General features: G+C 33.5%; 1 protein-coding gene across 6 annotated transcripts in view; it reads left to right on the forward strand.

The window, feature by feature from the left end:
* YAF2 (YY1 associated factor 2) overlaps window positions 1-23,351 on the forward strand; it is an 82,558-nt gene that overhangs the window by 53,546 nt on the left and 5,661 nt on the right. For all 6 annotated transcript variants that reach the window (XM_003770982.4, XM_003770981.4, XM_031940632.1 and 3 more), the window contains one exon: window positions 22,852-23,004. In XM_003770982.4, the coding sequence (XP_003771030.1) occupies window positions 22,852-23,004 (153 nt within the window). The remainder of the gene's footprint in view (window positions 1-22,851; window positions 23,005-23,351) is intronic.

Consider the following 23,351-nt stretch of genomic DNA (forward strand, 5'->3'; position numbering starts at 1 on the left):
TAAATATTTCGTGCAGTTGTCTGGTTTCTGAAAACCTCTTCTCTTCATTTTGTCATCTAGTTTCTGAATGCCTTTCTTCTTGGGCATTCTAGAATCAGCCTTTTCTTTGAGCAGCTTCTCTTAGTAGATCTGCTTCTCTAATTCAGGTTACCTCTAGAGATTTTTAGAAGTTTGTTATTTTTTGCAAAACAGACCTTAATATAATACACTTAAATTCTGCATTGTGAATACCTAGGTGATATGGTGAAAACTAGCTCAAATCTTATAGCTTTAATTTTAGCATGGTCAAACCTGAACTTTATAGTAAGATCACTTTGACAGCTAAGTGGAAGATGGATTGAAGAGGAGAACAATTGTGGCAAGTGGACTAATTAGCAGACTATTGTAATAGTCCAAAAGTAAGATAATAAAAAATAAGATAAAATTTAACCCATAGTTCACTTGAAACTTTGGAGAATTTAGGTTTTTTACTTTCTCCTTGATATTTCTATCTTTTCCTAAGTCTATACTTCATGTCGATACTGTCACCAACAAGCTAAAAGAAGAATCTTTTAAAAAAAAAATAAAATCTATGAGAATGTAACTTATAAAACAAGCCCTTTTGGTTAAAGATTTAATGCTTTATCAAATTAGACCTGTAAGCTAAGATTAAGAGTGCTTTTTAAAAAGCTGTCATTTATTCTATAATCGTTTGACTTCTTAGAGTGGTTTTCAATTTATTTTATTCTTCACTTCAGATTCATGCCCACAAAGGGAAAATGCCAGTTTTATTCTCGGTAACTGCTCTAGTAAATTGCTCTTAGCATATTGTTATATTGATATATTTAGTGAGAAATCAACATGTAACTAGCCTTTTTAAACTGATTTATGCAGAGTAAACAATACAATTGTATATATAAACTCTTGGAAGTTAGTTTTTGGAACTTATAATTAGGATATGCTCAAGTTCTTTATATTCCATTAGAATAATTTATATTTGACATATATAATCATCTGATCTGGTTGCTTTTTCAAAATTTTTCATCCTAATGCTAATTTACCCCTCAGGAAGATGAACTAAGTCTGTAAGTAGGTATCTTCCATCCCTAAATTCAGTAGGCTATACAAATGATAAACCTAAGAGATACTTATTCTGCTCCAGTTATTAAAAAAAAGATCTGCAATAGGACATGTAAATATACTCAAATCATCAGTTTCAAATTATATACAAACAATGTTGTTTATCAGGATAGTTGTCTAGAGTATATCATGTTCAGCTATTTAACCATGTTCAAATGGAACAGATGTTACACACACATAAGACACTATACATTGTATAAATATTATTTTATTGATCTTCATAACAGTTCTGCAAGATTGGTATTACTATTGTTTCCATTTTACAGTTGAAAAAACTAAGGCAAAAAGAAGTTAAATCCAGGGTCACAGAGCAGTAATTATCTGAAGTTGGATTTAAACTCTGGTCTTCTGGCTCTAGGTTCAATACTTTATTCCTATACTATCTGCCTTAAGTGATGAAAGAGATAATGACTTGTTATACCTTTTAAATTTGAAGGGTTGTTATGTAGTGAAAGTAATAGGCTTGTTCCTTTTGGCCTCAGAGAACTGAACCAGAAACAGTAGGTAAAAATTTTAAAGAGACAAATTTAAGCTTGATGTTAGGAAAAACTTCCTAAGAATTACAGCTGTCCAAAAATGGAATGGGTTATCTTGTTTTCCTACTCCATGGAATTCTTTAAGTAGATTGTGGATGATGACTTCTTAGATATGTTATATAGTTTGTATTCTTTTGTTATATCTATCCTGCATTTAACCACTAGTGATTTTCCTAAAGTTCAGCTCTGCTCATGGCACGCTCTCTACTTAATAAATTCCATTGTTGCCTTCAGGATCACTTATAAAATGTTCTGTTTGGCATTCAGTGCTCTTCATAACCCAGGACCCTCCTAATCTTTTCAATGTTCTTTTAAAAATTTTTTTATTTAATTTTCTTAAATTTTAATATTTTTCCCCAGTTATATTCAAAACAATTTTTTACAATAAATGTTTTTAAGATGTTTGAATTCTAGGTTCTCTCCCTTATTCCCAATTACAATTAAGAAACCACATGTGATGTTATATAAAACATTTCCATAACAGTCAAGATGTGAAAGAAAATATAGATCTCCCACCCTAATGAAAATAAAAACCCTCAAGAAAAATTAAGAATAGAGAGAAATAGAGAATACTATATTTAGACTCTATCAGTTCTTCTTTCTAGTATTCTTACACCTTACTTCTGATGTTCACTCTTTGACACAATTACACCAATGCCCTGGCTGTTCCAGGACCCTGTCTCTTGACTCCAGGCAAATCTCTGGCTGCTCCATTGCCTAAAATGTTCTCTGTCTTACACTTTGACTGCTGACCTCCCTGGCTTGTTTTAAGTCCCAGCTAACATCTTTTATTGGAAGCCTCAACCCTTCTTATTTCCTTCTATTATTTATTTCCTATTTATCTCGTGTATAGCTTGTATTATACCTTTGTGTTTGTTTTTTCCTCCACTAAGTTGTCAGCTCCTTGAAGGCGGGGACTGCCCTTACTCTTCTTTTGTAAGGGCCTTATCCCAGGCCCTAGCACATGACAAGTACTGAATTAATGTTTATTGATTGATTGACAGGTCACTGAGGTGAAATGAGAAAAATGAAAAAGAAAACAAAATGCAAGCAAACAACAACAAAAAAATGAAAATACTATGTTGTGATCCACATTCAGTTCTCACAATTCTTTCTCTGGGTGCAGATGGCTCTCTGTCAAGACCATTGGAACTCAAGCCAGAAGTATTGCAATAGCCTTTTGGTGGATCTCCCTTAAATCTTTCCCCTTGTCTGGCTATCCTCTACTCCCTGGCAAATTGATCTTCCTCCAAGTATAAATCTGACAGTGTTACCTCCTATTCAGTAACATCCAGCCATGGCTTTTAAAGTCCTTCATAAACTGCTCCCTTCCCACAATCTTTCAATCTTCTACTTTTCTTCCCCTCTATGTACTGTGTGATTTAGTGATAATGGTTTCCTTGTTCCTCACAAACAATACTTTATTTCCCAATTCTGCACACTTTGACTGGCTGCTCCCACATGCCTGAAGCTCTCTTAATTTCCATCTCCTGACTTTACTGTCTTCCTTCAATTTTCTGCTAAAATGCCATCTTACACAGGAAGCTTTTATCTATCCATTTAATGTTAGTGTCTTTCTTCTGCTGATTGTATCCTGTTTATTTTGTCCATATCTCGTTTGTACATAGTTGTCTATATTGTTTCTCCCATTAATGAGCTCCTTGGCAGCAGGGACAGTTTTTTTGCCTTTCTTTGTATCTCCAGCATATAGCATAGTGCTTAAATAAATCTGTGCTAATTAGTTAACTAAAGCTCTCCTTTGATATTTTAGCATGATATATTGACTATAAATTAATTTATATACCTGTATTGGCTTTTTTTTTCCCTGAGGCAATTGGGGTTAAGTGACTTGCCCAGGGTCACAAAGCCCGGAAGTGTTCTGAGGCCAGATTTGACTTCAGGGCTGGTGTTCTGTCCATTTTGCCAGTGTATTATAGCTGCCCCTAGTATTGGCTTTTTAAATATATATTAGTACAGCCTGTGAATAAGAAACAGTTATTCCTCTTCTGGTTAAACTACCTTTATTTTAGAAAGGTTTTTTTTTGGGGGGGGGGTAGTTATATATACTTTCTGTTTGCATTTTGTAGATAGACTCCCAGATATTTGAAATAATGTAGTTATTTCCAATTCAAATTCATTTTCTCTTCCTTTTGGTAATAAGTAGTATAATAAATAAATGATAATAAATGAGGATAACTGGGTTTTATAATCTACTCAAGTTATTGTTTTGGTTTTGTTAAATCTCTAGCATTTAAAAAACATTAAATCATTTGTAAAAATTTTTAATTTTCTTTTCTGCATAGACATTTTCTTTCCATTTCTTTATTTTGTATTTTAGACAGCATTTATAGTAGGTGTATTATTTATGGGTAGCATTCATAGAACTTTATCAAATAATAGTGATGGCATTGAATGTCCTTGCCGAAAGCTAATTGAAGAGCCTTCTAGTATTTCCTGATTATAGGTCGTCTTCTTTCTTGTTTTTAGATTGTTTACCATTTTAAGGGAACATCCATTTATTCCAGTTTAAAAAAAACAACAACAAATGAAGTCACTTGTCATTATTTTACATCTGTTAATTTAATCATGATCTTTTTTTTCATTTTATTTTGAGTAAATGAGTAGAAAAGTTAAAATTGTGCCAAGCCCTATGCCAAATATAATAACTTTTCTCAAGGAGAACACATTCTAATCGATAGCATAATCATACAGCAGAGTTCGACTGCAGACATGTGGCAGGGGCCATGAGCCCTTAGAATACATTTACAGATCAGATGGTGCTATCTAGGAGTCAGGGTAAGTGATGATAAGGCCCAGTGATCTTTCATTTTATAGGAAGAATCATAGTTTTTGCCTCTTAGCTAATTAAGCAGAATGATTAACAGTGGTAGCCAAGAATCCTTATTTTACTGGGATATATCTCTATTTCTCCATTCTAGAAAATGTAACCCCTTGTTTGAAAATCAAGGCTATTATTAAAGAACTATCCATTCATTCCTCTTATAATCTTTTTTTAATACAATTGTTGGATTTTGTCAATATATTTTCTGTACCTATTGATAAAAACATGGGCTTTTTATTGTTTTTCATATTATATGTTCATAGTTTGCCTGATATTGAATCAACTCTGCATTCTCAATGTAAATGTAATGGTTATTCAGTACAATCTTTTTTTGTGTTGCTTTAGTCTCTTTCCTAATGTTTTGTTTATTATACGTTGATATTCCTTAGGGTTAGTGTTCCGTAGTTTCTTTTTCTGCTGTATGTCATATAAGAAATTTATTTTTTTCCTTCTTTTTCTTCCAAATAGTTTATATGTATATTATTACACTTAATTGTTCCTTGAAAGTTTGATGGAATTTACTTGTAAATCTACTAGGAGATTTTATTCTTTTATAGTTCCTTTAAATGTTTTATAAAAGTCAAGAATTTCAAAGGAATTAATAGAAAAAAATGCAAATGAAGGTGCCTTAGCTATGCCAGACTTAAAACTATATTATAAAGTAGCGGTCATCAAAACCACTTGGTACTGGCTAAGAAATAGAGTAGTCGATTAGTGGAATAGGTTAAGTTCACAGGATAAAATAGTCAATGACTATAATAATCTAGTGTTTGACAAACTCAAAGACCCCAACTTTTGGGATAAGAACTCACTATTTTACAAAAACTGTTGAGAAAATTGGAAATTAGTATGGCAGAAACTAGGCATTGACCCACACTTGACACCATATATCAAGATAAGGTCAAAATGAGTTCATGATTTACACGTAAAAAGTAATATTATAAGCAAATTAGAAGAACATAGGATAGTTTACCTCTCAGATCTGTGGAGAAGGAAGGAATTTGTGACCAAAGAAGAACTGGAGCTCATTACTGACAACAAAATAGATAATTTTGGTTATATTAAGTTAAAAAGTTTTTGTACAAACAAAACTAATGCAGAAAAGATTAGAAGGGAAATAATAATTTGGGAAAACATTTTTATATTCAATGGTTCTGATAAAAGCATCATTTCTAAAATATATAGAGAATTGACCCAAATTTGTAAGAATTCAAGCCATTCTTCAATTGATAAATGATCAAAGGATATGAACAGACAATTTTCACATGAAGAAATTAAAACCATTTCTAGTCATATGAAAAGGTGCTCTAAATCACTATTGATCAGAGAAATGCAAATTAAGACAATTCTGAGGTATCACCTTACATCTCTCAGATTGGCTCAGATGACAGGAAAAGATAATGACAAATGTTGGAGGGATGTGGGAAAACTAGGACACTGATATATTATTGGTAAAATTGTGAACAGATCCCACCATTCTGGAGAGCAATTTGGAACTATTCCCCAAAGGAAACTGCACTCTTTGGTCCAGCAGTGTTTCTACTGGGCTTACTGGGGTAAGAGGAAGGGGGGTGGGGGGTGGGGGGAATTGAAACACAAGGTTTTTCCGGAGTCAATGTTTAAAATTTATCCTTGGATATGTTTTGAAAATAAAAAAAAACTTCAATTAAAAATATGATAAATAAGTATTTTATATATATGTAAAGATTTGTTTCGGTTAACCAGGTATTTTTGGCTTAATTAAACAAAGTAGTTTCTAATAATTGCCTTTATTTTCATCTCAGTAAATTTTTTTTTTAATTTTGGGTATTGACAATTTAGTTTTCTTCTCTTTAAAAAAAAAAATTGGATTAGCTACGTACCTATTTTTTAGGTTGTTTGTTTTTTCAAAAAATTAGCTCCTAGTTTATTTCTCATTTTAATTTAATTCCTTTTGACCTTGTTGGAATATTTCTTTTTGTCTTACAGTCATTGAGATCTCTTTGTTCTATTCTGTTTTTCAAGGTTCTACTTCCGGGGTATCTTTTGTTCTGAACTATTATCTTTACTTGTTTTTCCTCTTCTGGATGTCTAATTTTAATTCTGTTTTCAGTTTTTTACATTCTGCTTGATTTCATCCATTTACGCTTGGAATCCTTGTAGACAAGTCATTTTTCCCCCCTCTGAGGCTCTTAAGCTTCCTTTAAGCCATTGTTTTTTTTATCGTTGTGGGGTTTTTTCCCCCTGCCTACTTCTATTTCCAGCTTCTGTGCATAAATTGGAATTTTGTACTAGTGCACTTTGCTCCTTCCCTTCTGGCACTCTGAGGTTGGGTAGGTCCTGTTTGGCTTTGTCCCTTTAATAGTCTAAATGCTATTTTCACTGCCATTCCGAATGGTGCCACTGGTACCAAGTTCTATCCTCTTCCTTAACTGTTGGTTTCTGTTTCAGTCTTTCTAGTGATATGTTTTTGCTGTAGCACTCTTTCTCCTTGTACAATCTTCCACTTAGCTTCTTTCTCTACAGGTACCTAAGAATGCTGATTCTGTTCCCAGTGTAATTATGGTGAATTTGGGGGTATTCCTTTGGTCATGGGAAATGAGTAATTTGAGAAATTGGAATATTAGGAAGACTGAGGGTTTCCTATGTCTATTAAAGTTTCTTATTAATATGAACCTGCCAGTGAGGAAGAAAGATTAGTATCCTGGAGATCCTCATCCTTTAAGAAAACAGATATCAAAATCTTGATTGGGTGATAAATATGGATTCAGTGAATCACAAAAGAAGAGAAAGAGATTACTGAGAATTGGTGGTAGAGGGAGAATCTGGAAATGGTAGTGATTTTAAAGTACATCCAGTGCTTCCCTCTTACCTCTGTCTCTTAATAATCCCTACCTTTAAGATTTAGTTCAGGTTCTATCTCCAGAAAGTGTTTCCTTATTTTTCACCCTCCCTCCTACTGACATCCTCCCCAAAACTCTAAAACTGCTTGAAGTACAGATTCTCCTTGAATCCTGACCTCTGTAAAAGATCCTGAGAGGTGGACACCATCCCCATTGATAACACTGACTGTGGATGAAGCTTCCCATTGAATTAAAGAGACTCATTAAATTCTATTCAATTCCAGCTCTAATTCCACCCACCAGCCTCCTTCAGGAGCAGGCCTTAGCTTGTAGCCAAAGGCTTTATTATAAAAGAGCCAATTTTAAACTCACTCCTTGCAGAGGACTTAACATGCCAAGGAAACCTCTGCCTGCTGAAATAATATTCTCTTTCAGCGTTACCCTCTCTTTATCCTCACCTATTTCCCTAACGAGACTTTATACCTCTCTGTCAAGATTTCTCTACTAGAAACTTTATTTCTCTGTCAGACCTTGCCACTAAGGAATCCAGCCTTTCTATTCACATATAACAAAGCATGACTTCCCAATGCCAATAATAAACTTCCTTTTATCAATCTAGCTTTTCGGGTTCATAAATTCCTTTACAAAGGACCTCTGGGCCACCAGAAAGGGAGTTCCTACAACTCCCTACCTTGCACCAATCTTAAAAGGGGATTTAGGGGAGCTAAACCTCTTCATTTGGTTCCCTGAACCTGCCACTAACCTCATCATTTAACTCCCTGACCAACAAGAACCCTAATCTCATCAATACCACTATTGTCATTCATTAATATTTTCTTCTCAAATTATCTTGAACTCTATTACTCTTGAACATGTAAGATGTAATCTCTCCGAGGGCAAAGATTTTCTTTTTCTTTGTAGCTATGTATATCAGTAATAGGTATTTGGAGTGAAATTAATTGAAATAAATTTGAAATTGTCTTTAGAGATTATGTATTTTGATACTTTTTTTTTTTTTACGTGTTGTAAAACTGAGATGTTTAGTGACATTCCATCAGAATGACTTGGCTTGACTCCACATAACATACTGTCCTTTCAGTATAAACTGATCTCTTTACTAGGAAGCACTTTCTCAACTCACCTTCAGTGGTCTCTTCCCTCTGGTGGAGAGTTGGAGGACAAATCACTAAACTTCTTTCAAAGCCCTTCCTTTATATAACCAGCTCATAACCTTCCTAGTATAGTAACTTCATTTTCTATCAGCTACTCTGCTTGATTTTGATTCCATAGAACAGCATCTTCCCCATCATCACTCCCACCTTTCTAGGGATTTTCCCCTTCTCTTGTTCATTTTATTTTGGTATCTTGTCTTCCTCCTTTAGATAATAAATTCCTTAGGCAGTGGCACATAATAGATACTTAATATATATTTATTGAGAGAGCTAGGTTGGCAGCTGTGAATAGACTGCTGGGACCTGAGTCAGGAATATTCATTTTCCTGAATTCAGATGTGGCTTCAGATACTCAATAGCTATTTGACCCTGGGCAAATAATTTAATCCTGTTTGCCTCAATTTTTCTCATCTGTAAAATGAGCTGGAGAAGGAAATAGCAAACCACTCTAGTATCTTTACCAAGAAAGCCCCAAATGGAGCCATGAAGGTTGGACATAACTGAAAACAACTAAAAATGTTTATTGAATCGAATTATTGAATTGTCCAAAACTCATGAGTGCAGGATCCAGTGCTGAAATACATGTCTACTGATTTCATTCTAGATTTTTTTTTTTTACTATATATTCTATTTCTAGGACCTTTAAAACAAGATGTTCATCCATTGCTCTACTACCTTTTTTTTTTTTTTTTTTAATTATATAAAGTTACAATAGCATCAACATTTGTAAAACACTTTGTCAAATTTAAAGTATTATAAAAAGGCGAATTACTTGTTATTAAAAATGGCAGAAAAGAGAAATATTCAACTTTTTTTTTTTTTTTTTTTTTTTTTTTGGCTAAGGCAATTGGAGTTAAATGATTTGCCCATAATGTATTAAGCATCTAAGGCCAGATTTTAACTTGGGTCCTCCTGACGTCAGGGCTGGTACTCTACCCATTGTACCACCTAGCTGCCCTGAAATATTCAACTCTTTATGTTTACTATACCTAAGAAAATTATCTTATGATTATAAAGACATAACAAAAATAACAGGGAATTGATATGCAATGTAAAAGAGGAAATAGTAAAAAGATAATCTTAGAAAAAAGTTGGCCATGCTACATCAGAGATATGGATAAGTATCTGAATGAGTTAACACAACCAGGCTCACACAGATCATGTCCTAGATTCTGAAAAATCTGCAAGATGACATAACTAAATTGTGTCAGTGGTTTTTCATAAAATCTTGAGGATGAGTGAGGTACCACATAGGAATGGAGCTATACAAATATTCTCATTGACTAAAAAAGGGAAGAGGTCTATCTTTTACAGATTGTATAATCTGTAAAGTTAGTTTAATTTAAGTTTGTGACAGAATTTTAGGATAGATTATTAAAAGAGAAATAACTATCATTTAACAAAAATGAGAAATAACTGGTGGATAGCTCGTGTGCCTCACTGGTATCTCTCCAATATCAAGACAGTGTTAACAGCAACTAGAGTGCAATTCTACTGACAGTTTTGTTAGTAACCATATGGAATTGTTCAGAGGCTGGCTGTAAAAAAAGAAAAAAAAGGCTTAGATTTTTAAAACTGGATTCTACCTATGGGTACTTGAAGATATGTATGCTAATAAAAAAAGCTTATAAAAAGTTAATCTAAAGAAAAGAAATCAAGGGATTATAGTGGGGGGCCAAATGTGCCTTATTAGCAGGGTTTCAGAGTCTGGGTGAAATATATAGAAGGAGGCTTCCAAATTCTGCTACATGGAAAAGGGAAGTATTGCTGCTGTGCATTTGTCCTTATCACCAGATTTAACTTTCAGTTCTGAGACCTGCTGATTGCTGTTGTTGGGCTTCCTAATGTTAGATGAAGGTAAGTAAAAATCCTCAGGTAATATTTAATAAACAACTTGAAGGGGATTAACAATAGCATAGATATTTTTTGAGAATCTCCGTTATACAAAACATTATTGTAGACAGTATTGATTTGATTCAGGAATCATGCAGTGATTTTGATGCATTTTTTAAAATGTATAGATCATTTTGGTTTTAAATTTTGATTCAAATTAAGTTACTTTAACTAGTGATAACAAGAATATCAGATGCCCATTTTTTCATTTTTTAAAATTCAGTTTCATTTTCATTGGTTCCAAATTCTTGCCTTCCCTCCAGTACTGCTGAAGTTTTAGGGGGATACCACTAGACTCTTCTGCACCCCAAATATTTTGGGGTTCTAAGACTGCCCATAAGGGCCACCAAGTGTTGGGGTAAGGGAGTGTTAGGCCCCAAAAGTGTGTTGAGCTTTTAGGCTAGTGTCTCAAGATGTCTCTCAAAAGAGTAAAATCAAAAGACAAAGATTTTATTATGCTGCTAAGAGTGGACTAAATCTATAAGGATTTTTAGCAAGGATTTAGCACGGACTAGGGATTTTAGCCATTAACAAGAGAAAAGTCAAGTTCCCTAGTGGAACTCACAATTAACTTAGGGGAAGATGCCATTAAGACACCTTCATGGCAAGTTCCTAATGAACTCTCCAACTCCATAACCCTAAAAAAAATCCTAAAAAGGATTTAAGGAATTAGCAAGGTACAGCTTGGTTCTTTTATAGGGGAGATATAACCTCGGGGGTTGGCATCACATCTTGACTTTCTGATTGGATATAGTAACTGCAGTTATGATGATTTTGTCAATACAAAGAATTCAGTTAAGAACTCTATCAAAAGCCTTCTCCTGTTGTGAGACAATAATAATAGATTACTTATGGAACAGAAGACTCAATTAAGATCAAAAGGTCAAGACAACCAGTGTTCTTCCCTTGAGCATCTTAGGCTGTAAAATTCAGAATTTCTTTAGATAGTACCCCTGCTATCTTGCTCCTGTCAAAGATCTGGGGTCTTCTCCTACACCCTCATCACTACCACCTCACTGAAAAGGCCTGAAAAACAAAAGTTGTTATAAATATGTATGACTGTGTGAAGCAAATCTCTAAATTAGCCACCTTCCCCACCCCCCCCCCCCCAAAAAAAAAAACAAAGAAAAAGAAGAAAATATGCTTGATTCTCTACACTTAAGTCCATCAGCTCTCTGTCTGGCAGTGGCCTGTTTCATCAAATGGAACCATGTGATTGGTCATTATATTTATCAGAATTGCTAAGTTTTTCAAAGTTTATTGCCTTTACAATACTGTTGTTATTACATAAATTATTCCCTTGATTATTTTTTACTTTATATTGTACCAGCTCATTCAAACCTCTCCAGTTTTTTTTTTCCTGAAGCCATTCCCTTTATCATTTCTTATAGCAATAATATTCTATGACATTCTTATACCATGACTTAATCAGCCATTCCCAGTGGACATGCCCCAAGTTTCTAGCTCTTTACAACTATAAAAAGAGCTGTACAAATATATTGTATACATGAATTTTTCTTCAATCTCTTTGGAGTATGGACCTGAAGGAACCAAGTGGTCTAGTAGATAAGAGTCCTGGGTCTCTCCTGACTTAAAATACAGAGTCAGGTATTTATTAGCTGTGTTACCCCATGCAAGTGACTTAACTTTTATTCGTCTCAGTTTCTTCAACTCTATCATTGGAATAATAGCACCTACTTTGCTGGGATTTTGTGAGGATTAAATGAGATAATATTTGTATGTTATTAGAATTGTGCCTAGTATGTATTAGGTTCTATATAAATGCTGTCTTCCTCCTTTTTCCTCCCCATCCCCAACCCCATCCCAAGACCTAGTAGTAGTATTGCTGAGTCAACAGATATTCACAGTTTAATAACCTTCAGGGCATAGTTTTAAATTTTTTTTCAGAATGATTAGACTAGTTCACAGATCCCTCAACACTCTGTTAGTGCATCCGTTTACCCACAGTCCCTCCAGCATTTGTCATTTTTCCCTTTTTGTCAACTTTGTTAATCTGATAGGTGTGAGGTGACTAAGATTTGTTTTAATTTGCATTTTTCTAATTATTAGTGATTTATCCCCTGGCACAGCCCCTTCTCTCATTCCTGAACTATTGCAATGACCCCCTGACTGATCTTTTCCTCAAGCCTTTTCTCACTCCAGTCTGTCCAGGGAGATGCTGTGTCCCTGATCATCTTCACTATCAGTTGTTTGTTATTTTATGTAAAATGAAATACTATTCCAGAAAGAAGGACAGAAATTTTCTCTCTCTATTCCTACTCCCAAACTGTTTCTTTGCTCTGCTATCATTCACCACTTTCTTTTTCTTTGAGAGTCTCTGTCATTTCACTTGATTCATCTTTTTGTGGCAGCTTTCTTCCAGCCTTCAGGACATTCTCCTTCTTTCCTCAAGAAGTTCAGTACTTAATTCACTCCTTATACTTGGAGACTTCAGTACACATGCCAGCTACCCCTCAAACACCTTGACCTCATGTTTTTTCAGTCTCCTGAAATCTATCACAGACATGCACAGAGATGGTCGTATCTTTCATCTGACTCTTACTTAAAACTTGGTCTAACTTTGTGATTCCAATCTCTAAAATCTTTCTGATAGCTTCCTATCCTCCAGTTTCTGTTGACTTTCCAGAATTTAGATCAGTGCTTAGCAGATAGTAGTCATTTAATAAATGTTTGTTGGTTCCAAATATGATCTCCAGTTCTCTTTATTCCTCTTTGTTTTCCTCATCCATCATCCCCATCTGGTCTCACTTCCTTTTCACAATCTTAACCATATGGTTGGCCAGTTCAGTTTCCTTTAAATCCTATTCTTCTCTATCCTGTGCTAGGTACATTTTACCAAACCATATTTATCAGGGTGATGTCTTCCAAGACATCAGAGGACCAGATTTGGAGTTAGGAAAACCTGGGATAAGCCTTGGACACTTATTAGCCATGTGACTCTGAGCAGGTTACATAACTTCTCAGTGACTAATCTGTAAAATAAGAAGATTAGATCCAGTAACCTTTAAATTCCAGATGACAAATGCTGGAGGGACTGTAGGTAAACAGATGCACTAATAGAGTGTTGGGGGATCTGTGAACTAGTCTAATCATTCTGAAAAAAAAATTTAGAACTATGCCCCCAAAGTTATTAAACTCCAAAGCTGTGAAACTTTTTATGATCAATATTTGTTACCTCTATCACTTGGCTTCTCTGTTTTTATTCATGGGAAGCTACCAGAGGGTTATATAACTGTAAACTGAGTTCACTTCAGATCTATTATTTAGATTCAACTGGATCCTCACTAGGTCTTAGCAGTCTTTTTAGTTTTACCTGATTATCAAATCTTGACAGATTATTTCAGACCTTAGTTTTCTTATGCCCTCTTCTCCTTGTCTCCATCCCCCTATAGTCAAGCATTTTACATCCTATTTTTTCCAAGCAAAGAGAAAACATTTATTTCAAAGCTCCCTTTTCTCTACCATTGCATGCCTTAAAACTTTCTTAATTTATTCCCTATTTTCCCTTCTTTTGCTTTAGTGGTGAACCTTCTTTCAAAGAGGCTAACTTGCTAATTATCCCTTTGTTCCTCCCTATCCCACTCTCCAAGAGAATAGATAACTAAAGGAAACTAAGCTGGTATCAAATAGATAGTTTCATATTGCTTTCACAATGTTATGGTTTATTCCTTTGGCTATTCCCACCTACTTTTTGGCATGTCTTTTCCAGAAAAAAGACCAAAAGCCATGATAATACTATATGAAGAGAATTTGACTTTGGAGGCTTTCATTACTGCTTCCTCAACTGATATACTGGGTGTGTGTGCACATGTACATGCACACACCCATACACACACTTTATGCACTGATATATACATATCAGTATGTGATATATGTATGTATGTACATTGTAAAGGAAGTTGGTTCACTCATCAGTATATGATTTCACCCGATACATAGTCTCATACCCAGTCCCACCCAGTCAGTCAATAAACATTTATTAAGTGCCCATAATGTGCCAGGCATTTACTAAGCACTGGTACTATTCTAGTGCACAACAGGTGCTCTATGGCTCAAAATGAGTCTGGATACTCATTTTCTGACATGCACTTTCTCGTTTCACGTATCACCCCTGAAATAATTTCTCTATCTAATTCATTCTCCAATCACAATAGTTCTCTAATTCTCAATATTACCATATCATACAACCAGAAAACTGCTTCTGTTCTTCTTTAATCACTGTTCCTTGATCTGGTTTTTAGCCTTATTCAGCTGCTAACCGTGAAGCTATTTCCTGTCCTTACTAAATAAGTGGGAAATTTATAAGCATCTATTTCCCCTCTAGATATTTGTACTGCTTGATTTTTTAAATTTTTCTATCTTAGTTCCATAGCATTCTCAATTCTTACTAAGAAAATTGATCAATACATTTAGCAGGAAGTCCAAGACGTCTCTTTTAATGAGTAGAAAGAATGATCTGTTTAAAAAGTCATATAGATTTGGGTAGTAGTTATAATGATCAGATGAACTAATCCTGGAAAAGTGTTTTTTCATTATATCTTAGAGAATACAGTGAATGCAACATCTTTACATGGTGACTAGAATGTTTAGTATGACAGGTTCTAATATGTTTTCCTAGAATCTTTTATTTGGAATGAATCTTGAGAGTCTATTTATTCCACCCTCCTACTTCAATTACCTTAGGAAATGACCTCAAATATCTTGATGTGAAGAGTCTAAGTCTGATAGTGATCTGTCTTGATTTTATTAAGGGTTTTGTTCCCTTTCTTATTTTCAAGTAACTATTAAGCAAATCTTTTTATTGTAATTCTTACTTTTTTAATGAAGCATTTTATTTTTAATTTTTTTCCAATTACATGTAAAAACCATTTTTAAGATTCCTTTAAAAAAACTTGGGGTTCTCAATTCTGTCCCTTTCCTTTTCTCCTCCCTCCTTGAGAAGTCAAGCAGTTTGATTTTGTACATGTGAAGTCATGCAAAACATATTTCGGTATTAGCCATATTACAAAAGAAAATGTAGACAAAAACCCCCCAAAATAATGCATTCAGACTTTCTGGGGGTGAATAGTATTTTTCATATTAAGTCCTTTGGAAATGTCTTAGATCATTGTATTGCTGAGAATAACTAAGTCATTCACAGTTGATCATTGTACATTATTTCTTTTGTTTACAGTATTTTCCTGATTCTACTCACTTCACTTTGCATCAGTCCACATAAGTCTTCACAGGTTTCTCTGAAAGCTTTTTGCTCATCATTTTATTGTTCAAATATTCAGTATTTTTTTAGTCATGGCCCCATTTGGGTTTTTCTTGGCAAAAATATTGTGGTGGTTTGCCATTTCCTTCTTCAGCTTATTTTACAGGTGAGAAAACTGAGGCAAACAGATTTAAGTGACTTGTCCAATGTCACATAATTAGTAATTGTCTGAGTTTGGATTTGAACTCAAGAAGATACATCTTCCTGACTTCAGGCCCAGCACTCTATCCACTGTGCCCCCCGTTGTCTATCCTTTCTTTTTCCTCAGTGAACTTTTGTACCTCCTTTCTCATTTGGCCAATTTTGCTTTTTAAGTCATGCTTCTCCTCATTTAGCTTTTTGTATTTCCTTTTGCAGCTCTTTCAATTCTTTCCCTAATTTTTCCTCTGTCTCTCTTGATTTTCAGAGTTCCCTTTGAGCTTTTCCATAGCCTGAGACCAATTCTTATTTTTTTTTTTTTTTGGAGGCTTTAGATGTAGGAGCTTTGACTTTATCTGCTTTTGAGTGTCTGTCTTGATTTTCCTTGTCACCATAGTAACTTTCTATGGTCAAAAACCTTTTCTGTTGTCTGCTCGTTTTTCCAGTCCATTACTCGGCTTTTAACTCTTTGTTAGAGTAGGGCTTGATTTCCAGAGTGGAGGGTGAACTGCCCCAAGCTTCACTGGTTTTGTGTAATTGTTTTTAGAGATCTCCCCCTCCCTCACTGTAGCTGTAAGATTCAGTGTGCTGAGGAAAAGAGTCCTTCCTCTCTGCTAATAAAGTGGGCTGAGGCCTTCAAAAGCTGCCATGCCACCACTGTTCATATCCACTCTTGGTTTCCTGGTTTTCCAAGATCTTCTCACCCTACTGACAAACTTTTCCTAGCAACCTTCTAAGATGTCTTTGGTAACTTTGGGCCAACAGGTCTAGAAATTGGAGGTTCTGCTTTGCTGTGGCTGGGATTGGGGCATCCTGCATGGGGACTGTACATTGGACTCCCAGTGCCACCGATTTTTCCTGCTTTCTGCTAACTTGTCTTTCATTGGAAGAAAATGTTCTACTCTGTCTTTTGGGGTGTTCTGACACTAAAATTTGTTTAGAGTCATTATTTAAAAGAATTTGGAGCAGTTGAGGGAAAGGTCAGGCGAGTTTCTGCTTTTACTCTGCCATTTTGGTTCCACCTCTTCCTATCAGTTATTGTAACACAATAGTATTCTATCACAATCGTGTATTGCAATTTGTTCAGCCATTCCCCAATTGATGGAAATCCCCTTCATTACCAATTCTTTCTCACCAGAAAAAGAGCTATTATAAATAAATATTATTTGTACAAATAGATCTTTTTCCTTTTCCTTTTTTTTTTTTTTTTAATCTCTTTGGGATATAGACTTATTAGTACTGTTGGTTGCTATGTCAAACTGTACAGTTTTATAACCTTTGGTCACAGTTCCAAATTTCTCTCTAGAATGGTTGGATCTGTTTACTACTCCACCAGCAATGTATTATTGTCCAAATTATTTCATATACTTTCCAACAGTTGTCATTTTCCTTTTCTGTCATGTGAGCCAATCTCTTAGGATTTTATGTCATCTAGAATTTCTCTCTTGTTTGCTGTTGAACTTTGTTGGTAATGTATAGAAATGCTGATGATTTATGTGGATTTATTTTATAATCTGTGACTTTTAAAAAGTTATTAATTATTTAAAGTAGTTCTTAGTTGATTCTTTAGGATTCTCTAAATAAACCAATATATCTACAAAAAATGATAGTTTTGTTTCCTCACTGCTTATTCTAATTCTTTTAATTTCTTTTTCTTATTGCTATATAGCTAGCATTCTAGCACAATATAGAAAAATAGTGATGGCAATAAGCATTCTTTTTTTTACCTTGATCTTATTGGCAAGTTTATTTCCAGTTTTGGATAATGCTAATGATTTTAGATAGATGTCATTCATTTTAAGGGAAAGCTCCCTTTATTTCTCTGCATTTTATGGTTTTAAATAGGAGTAAGGGTTGTGATTTGTCAAAAGCTTTTTCTGCATCTAATGAGATAATAATGTGATTTTTTTGTTGATTTTATTCTTGACATGGTCCATTATGCTAATAGTTTTCTTAATATTGAACCAGTTCTGCATTTCTGATATAAATCCTGCCTAGTCATAGTGTATGATCTTTGTATAATATTGCTGTAATCTCTTTTCTAGTATTTGATAATTTTTGCATCAGCATTTATTAGGGGAATTGGTCTATTTAATGGCTTGTTCGATTTTTTTTTTTTCCCAAGATGGGGTTATTTCATTATTCTATTTCTTCTATTAATCTGGACAATTTATATTTTTATTAAATAGTCATCCATTTCACTTAGATTATTAAAGTTATTGGCATATTATTGAACAAAGTAGTTCCTAATGGTTGCTTTACTTTTATTTTCATTGGTGGTAAATTTGTCCTTTTTCTGTTTGATACTAGTAATTTGTTTTCCCTCTTTCTTTTTTTTAAATCGAATTAATTATTGGTTTATCAATTTTATTGATTTTGCATTTCTTACTTTTAAGAACAAAAGCCAATCCATAAGAAATTCAAGGACCTGAATAGACAGTGCTTTAGATTTGGAAAATGATTGTGCTTTCTTGCCTTTAAATAAATGAATAGCCTTGTGACTAATTTCAGCTAATTAATAACTATGTATTCAATATTTACTATGTGTCAAGCACTATACTCAGCACTGGGCATACAAATAAAGGCAAAAATATGGCCCCTGAACTTGGGAGTTCCTAATACAATAAGAGAGGTAACATGTAATTAATTAGCTCATACTGCATTACAGATAGAAAGTAATATAGGAAAGTTTCTAACCATAGAAAGTTACTATGGTGACAAGGAAGATCAAAACAGACACTTTCTTTTGTGTGGCATTTGGAATTAATTGACTTGCCCAGGATCACACAGCTAGGAAATATTAAGTGTCTTGAGGTCAGATTTGAACTCAGGTTCTCCTGATTCCAGGGCCAATACTTTATCCACTTTGCCATCCAGCTGCCACTTAAGCTGAGTCTTGAAGAAAATCTGAATAACAAAGATCCAGAGATGAGGATGCAAGAACATTGTAGAAATTGAAAACAGCTTTTCAGAAGTAATGGTGACATGACATAGATTGTGCTGATTGAAGAATTATTAGAACATGGAGTTATGTGGAGGGGAATAAAATATAAGAAAACTAGAAATAATAGGAAGAAATGAGGTTATAGAGTTAAATGACAAATTAAGATTATATTATATTTGATGCTAAAGAAAATAGGGAACTGCTGGAGCTCATTAAGCTAACAGAGATATTATCAGATCTATTTTTAGAAAAAAATTACCTTAGGAATTGAGTGGAAGATAGGTTGTAATGGGGAGAGACTTGAGCTAGGGAAAGCTTCCAGCAGGTTATTGCAATAATTAATTAGAGTTAATGTGGGTTGAGTGGGTGGCCATGTGAGAAGAAAAAAGGATATATATACAAAAAAGGTGATGAGACAGCAGAAAAGGAAAGATTGTGCAAAAATATAAGTGGGTTTAGTGAGAGTAGGGAATCTAGGATGATACATATGTTAGAAGGTTGGCTGACTGGGAGGGTAATGTTCCCTGTTTTTGACAGTAAAGGGAAGCTTAGAAGAGGAGAGATAAAGTTGGTGATCTTAGGGTTAATGATTGTAGAATTTTTTCTAATTTTATATTTTAGTAAAGGATATTGTAGGGGGCAGCTAGATGGCTCAGTGTAGGCCTGGATTAAGGAAGATGAGGTCAAATCCAGTCTACTAACTGTGTGACATTGGGCAAATCATTTAATCTCTATTTGCCTTAATTCACTAGAGAAGAAATGGCAAGCCATTCCAATATCTTTGTCAAGAAAGTCCTTTGGAAAGTATGGCCTTACATACAGGATCATGAGTCATACAGGACTGAACTGCTAAACAACAATAAGGGGTAATGTTGATAGCATAGTTGATAAAGGAAAATACAAACTCTCAGTACTTTAGACAGTGCTCTAAGATGTAGAAGTTGCCAGTATACATGGTTGGAGGAAGTTTCTGGAAAACTTAATCTTATAGAATAATAAGTCTTTTTATGCCTTTCTCAATTCTTGTGTTTGAATATTTGATTTTATCTTTTGCTCTGGTTGTTTTATCAGGAATGACTGAAAATTCTCTATTTTATTAAATGTCAGTTTTCCTCCTGTAGGAGCATACTTAAGTTTTCCTGGGTAGATTATTCTTGGTTGTGAAGGTAGTATTACAACTAATAAAACTAGTATTACAGCTAGTAGCCTTCTGGAATATATTTAAAATCATCAATTCTTTAGCTGCTAAATCTTGTATGATTTTGATTGTGGCTCTACAATATTTTAATTGTTTGTGATTACTTGAATTGTCTTCTTAGGAACTCTGTAATTTTGGAGTTTTTATTTTAGAATCCTTTTCTGGAGGTGGCATTGAAATTTTTCAGTTTCTACTTGGACCACTGGCTATAAGCTATCTGGGCAGTTTTCTTTTATAATTTCTTGATCTTTTTTTAATCAGAGATTTTAGGTAGTCCAATAGTTCTTAAATTCAATTCTTAAATTATCCAATAATGATTCAAACCAGTTCCAACTGTTCGGTAATGAAAAGAATCAGCTACACCCAGAGAAAGAACTATGGGAAATGAGTGTGAACCACAACATAGCATGTCCACTCTTTCTGTTGTTTGCTTACATTTTTGTTTTCCCTCTCAGGTTTATTTTACCTTCTTTCTAGATCTGATTTTTCTTGTACAGCAAGATAACTGTATAAATATGTATACATATATTGTATTTAACGTATACTTTAATATATTTAACATGTATTGAACTACCTGCCATCTGGGGAGTGGGGAGGAAGGAGGGGAAAAGTTCGAACAGAAAGTTTTGTAAAAGTCAATGTTGAAAAATTTCCCATATGTATGTTTTGTAAATAAAAAGCTATAATAAAAATAAATAAACAAATTATCCAACAATTTAAAAATCTGAGATATTTAAATTCTTTTAACTTTGTTTTATTGTTTTTGATGCTTTATGGATTCAATAGCTTCTACTTGAGCAGTTCTAATATTTTTAAGGAACTTTTTTCCTCCGTGAAGTTTTGTACCTCTTTTACCATTTGGTCAGTTCTGGTTTTTAAAAGTGTTACTTTCTTGTGTGTGTACCCCCTTTACCAAAGCTTTTTATTCTCTTTTCATAATTTTGTGCATTAATGCATTGCATTAATTTCTTTTTGCAACTTTTCCTCTTTTGTTCATATTTGATTTTTGCAATAATTTTTTTACTTTAAAAAAAAACAAAACTTTAGTTCTTCTAGGAATTCAAGTTTGTCCAATCTGCATTTCTCTTTGAAGCTTTGCTTGTATATGTTTTTAACTTTGTTGTCTATCGAGTTTGTGTTTTGAACTTCCAGGTCACAATAGTAGCTTTTTTTGGTTATATTTCTGAAGGGGCCATTCCTTAGGAGTGACTAGCAGAAAGTTGATAATGAATGCCTTTGTTTTGAACTTGTTATGTACTTTGTTCATTTGACTGTTACGTACTTTGTAGAGATACACGCATTTGTGGATATAGACCTATGAGTACTTTGAACATGGATTAACCTTATTTGTGAGAACTGCTATGTAAAGGGGGTGGCAGGAAAGAGGAATAGGCATTGCAAATGTTACATACATTGTGACTATTTAATCTAAAGTAGATCCCTCATCACCTCTCACTTGAAAAATTCGGAATAGACTCCTAAGTAATCTGTCCCTCTCTCTCAAAACCCAACCTCCAAACTTGCTCAAATCGTCTTCCTAAGTCAAAATTCTAGCTATATTCCTTTCCTTTATCAAAAATATTTAATGGCTCCTTTATTGTCTTTATGATAAAATATTATTGCTTGACATTTAAAGTTTTTCATAATCTGACTCCCTACTTGCCATCTAATTTTATAATAATAATGTATACATAATGCCTATTAAAGTATCTTTCATGTAATAGTTATACTGAATTGTTTGTGAAATGAAATGTTTTGACATAGAATTAAATTTGATACACTGTGAGATCTTGGGCCAAATCATTTACCTTCTTGAAGTTTCAGTTTCTTTATCTGTGTTTTGAGGGTAAAAAAAACTTTGTTAAACCAGAAAGCTCTATTATGTTATTGTGAAGAAAGCCAGAATGATATTGAAAATCAGTACAAGGAATTCAAAGACTGAGAAACCTTTCACTATATTTCATGTTATTTAGACTTTTACTAGAAAGTACTTTTGGTTGCTGCTTTTTAAAAAATTTTCGAAGTAAGTTTTATTAATGCTTTTTGTCTTTACCTTTTCAACTTGAACCCTCCCTTATTTAAAAAAAAAAAAAAAAAAGGTCTATGTACATTCAAAAAAATGTCAAAAAATTGAGAATCCAGAATAGAGCTGTAAAATGATGAAAAAAAAATTAGGTTCATTATAAGGAGAAATTAGAGGAACTAGAATTGTTGACATTATGCTAGAAACATAGTCTTTTTCCTAGTTTAAGGGAAAAATTCTGAAGTTATTCTGTAAGGTAGACAGCTTTAAAAAGGAAAATAGCTTTTCAAATAAAGATGGATAGATTTTAGTTAGAAAGAAGACATGTTGACCTTCTGGATAATTATCTCTGTATATGTTCAAGAAAATGGTGAACCATCTGTTTTCAATACTCTGAATGTAATAGGCATTTAGTAAATGTTTGAATTTATCTAAATTTGCTTGTAAGTGTAGGTTACATAATATCAACACACAGTAATCCATGCTTATGCTTTTGTGTTCATTACATATATTGCAAATGACATAAACATTTTGGTTTTATTTTATTTTATTTTTTCCAAGTCAAAGTTCTAGCTATATTCCTTTCCTTTATCAAAAATATTTAATGGCTCCTTTATGACCAGTTTTATTTTACATATTAAAGATCTAATAATTAAGTTGATTCCTGTTGCTCAGAATGCTTTAACTATATTATATCATAAATTGGCCTAGTTTTCCCCAGCGCTAACCGAAAAAGCAAAATAATAATGTATTTTCTCTTTAACTTTTAAGATCTGGCTTTAACTTGTAAATAATTTGGAAATCATGATTTATATTTCTTTTACATATTATTCTAAAAGAACATTTTCTTGAAATACAATAAAATTATCTTTTAAAATGTACACAGGAAACCTCGACCTGTCTCCCAGTTGGTTGCACAGCAAGTTACTCAGCAATTTGTGCCCCCCCCACAGTCAAAGAAAGAGAAAAAAGATAAATTAGAAAAGGAAAAAAGTGAAAAAGAAACAACTAGCAAAAAGAACAGTCATAAGAAAACCAGGTAAATCTGAAACATATTTTGTAACATTTAGAAAATTTATACATTTTTTCTTTCTTTTTAAAGATTTACTGTGTATTCAGTTATATGTATAAACATAGCTTTAAAGTTTTGACTGGTTTCAAAAGATCTTAGAAATTAAATCATAGAAAAACTGTTCAAATATGTAACTTACTGGGATGTGAATTATCCAAGAATGAGAATTTGTTTTCTTAATGAGTGAATACTCTCAGCTTTATATATCAGCATACTCTCTTTAGTATAAGCAATCGCAGAATGTTCCAACCATAATTTTTAGTTATTAGTTTCATAAAAATTCATAAAACTATAGATATTAATTATGAGACATA

Source organism: Sarcophilus harrisii, chromosome 5 (genome assembly GCF_902635505.1).
Source record: "Sarcophilus harrisii chromosome 5, mSarHar1.11, whole genome shotgun sequence".
In the NCBI taxonomy this organism is placed as follows: domain Eukaryota; kingdom Metazoa; phylum Chordata; class Mammalia; order Dasyuromorphia; family Dasyuridae; genus Sarcophilus; species Sarcophilus harrisii.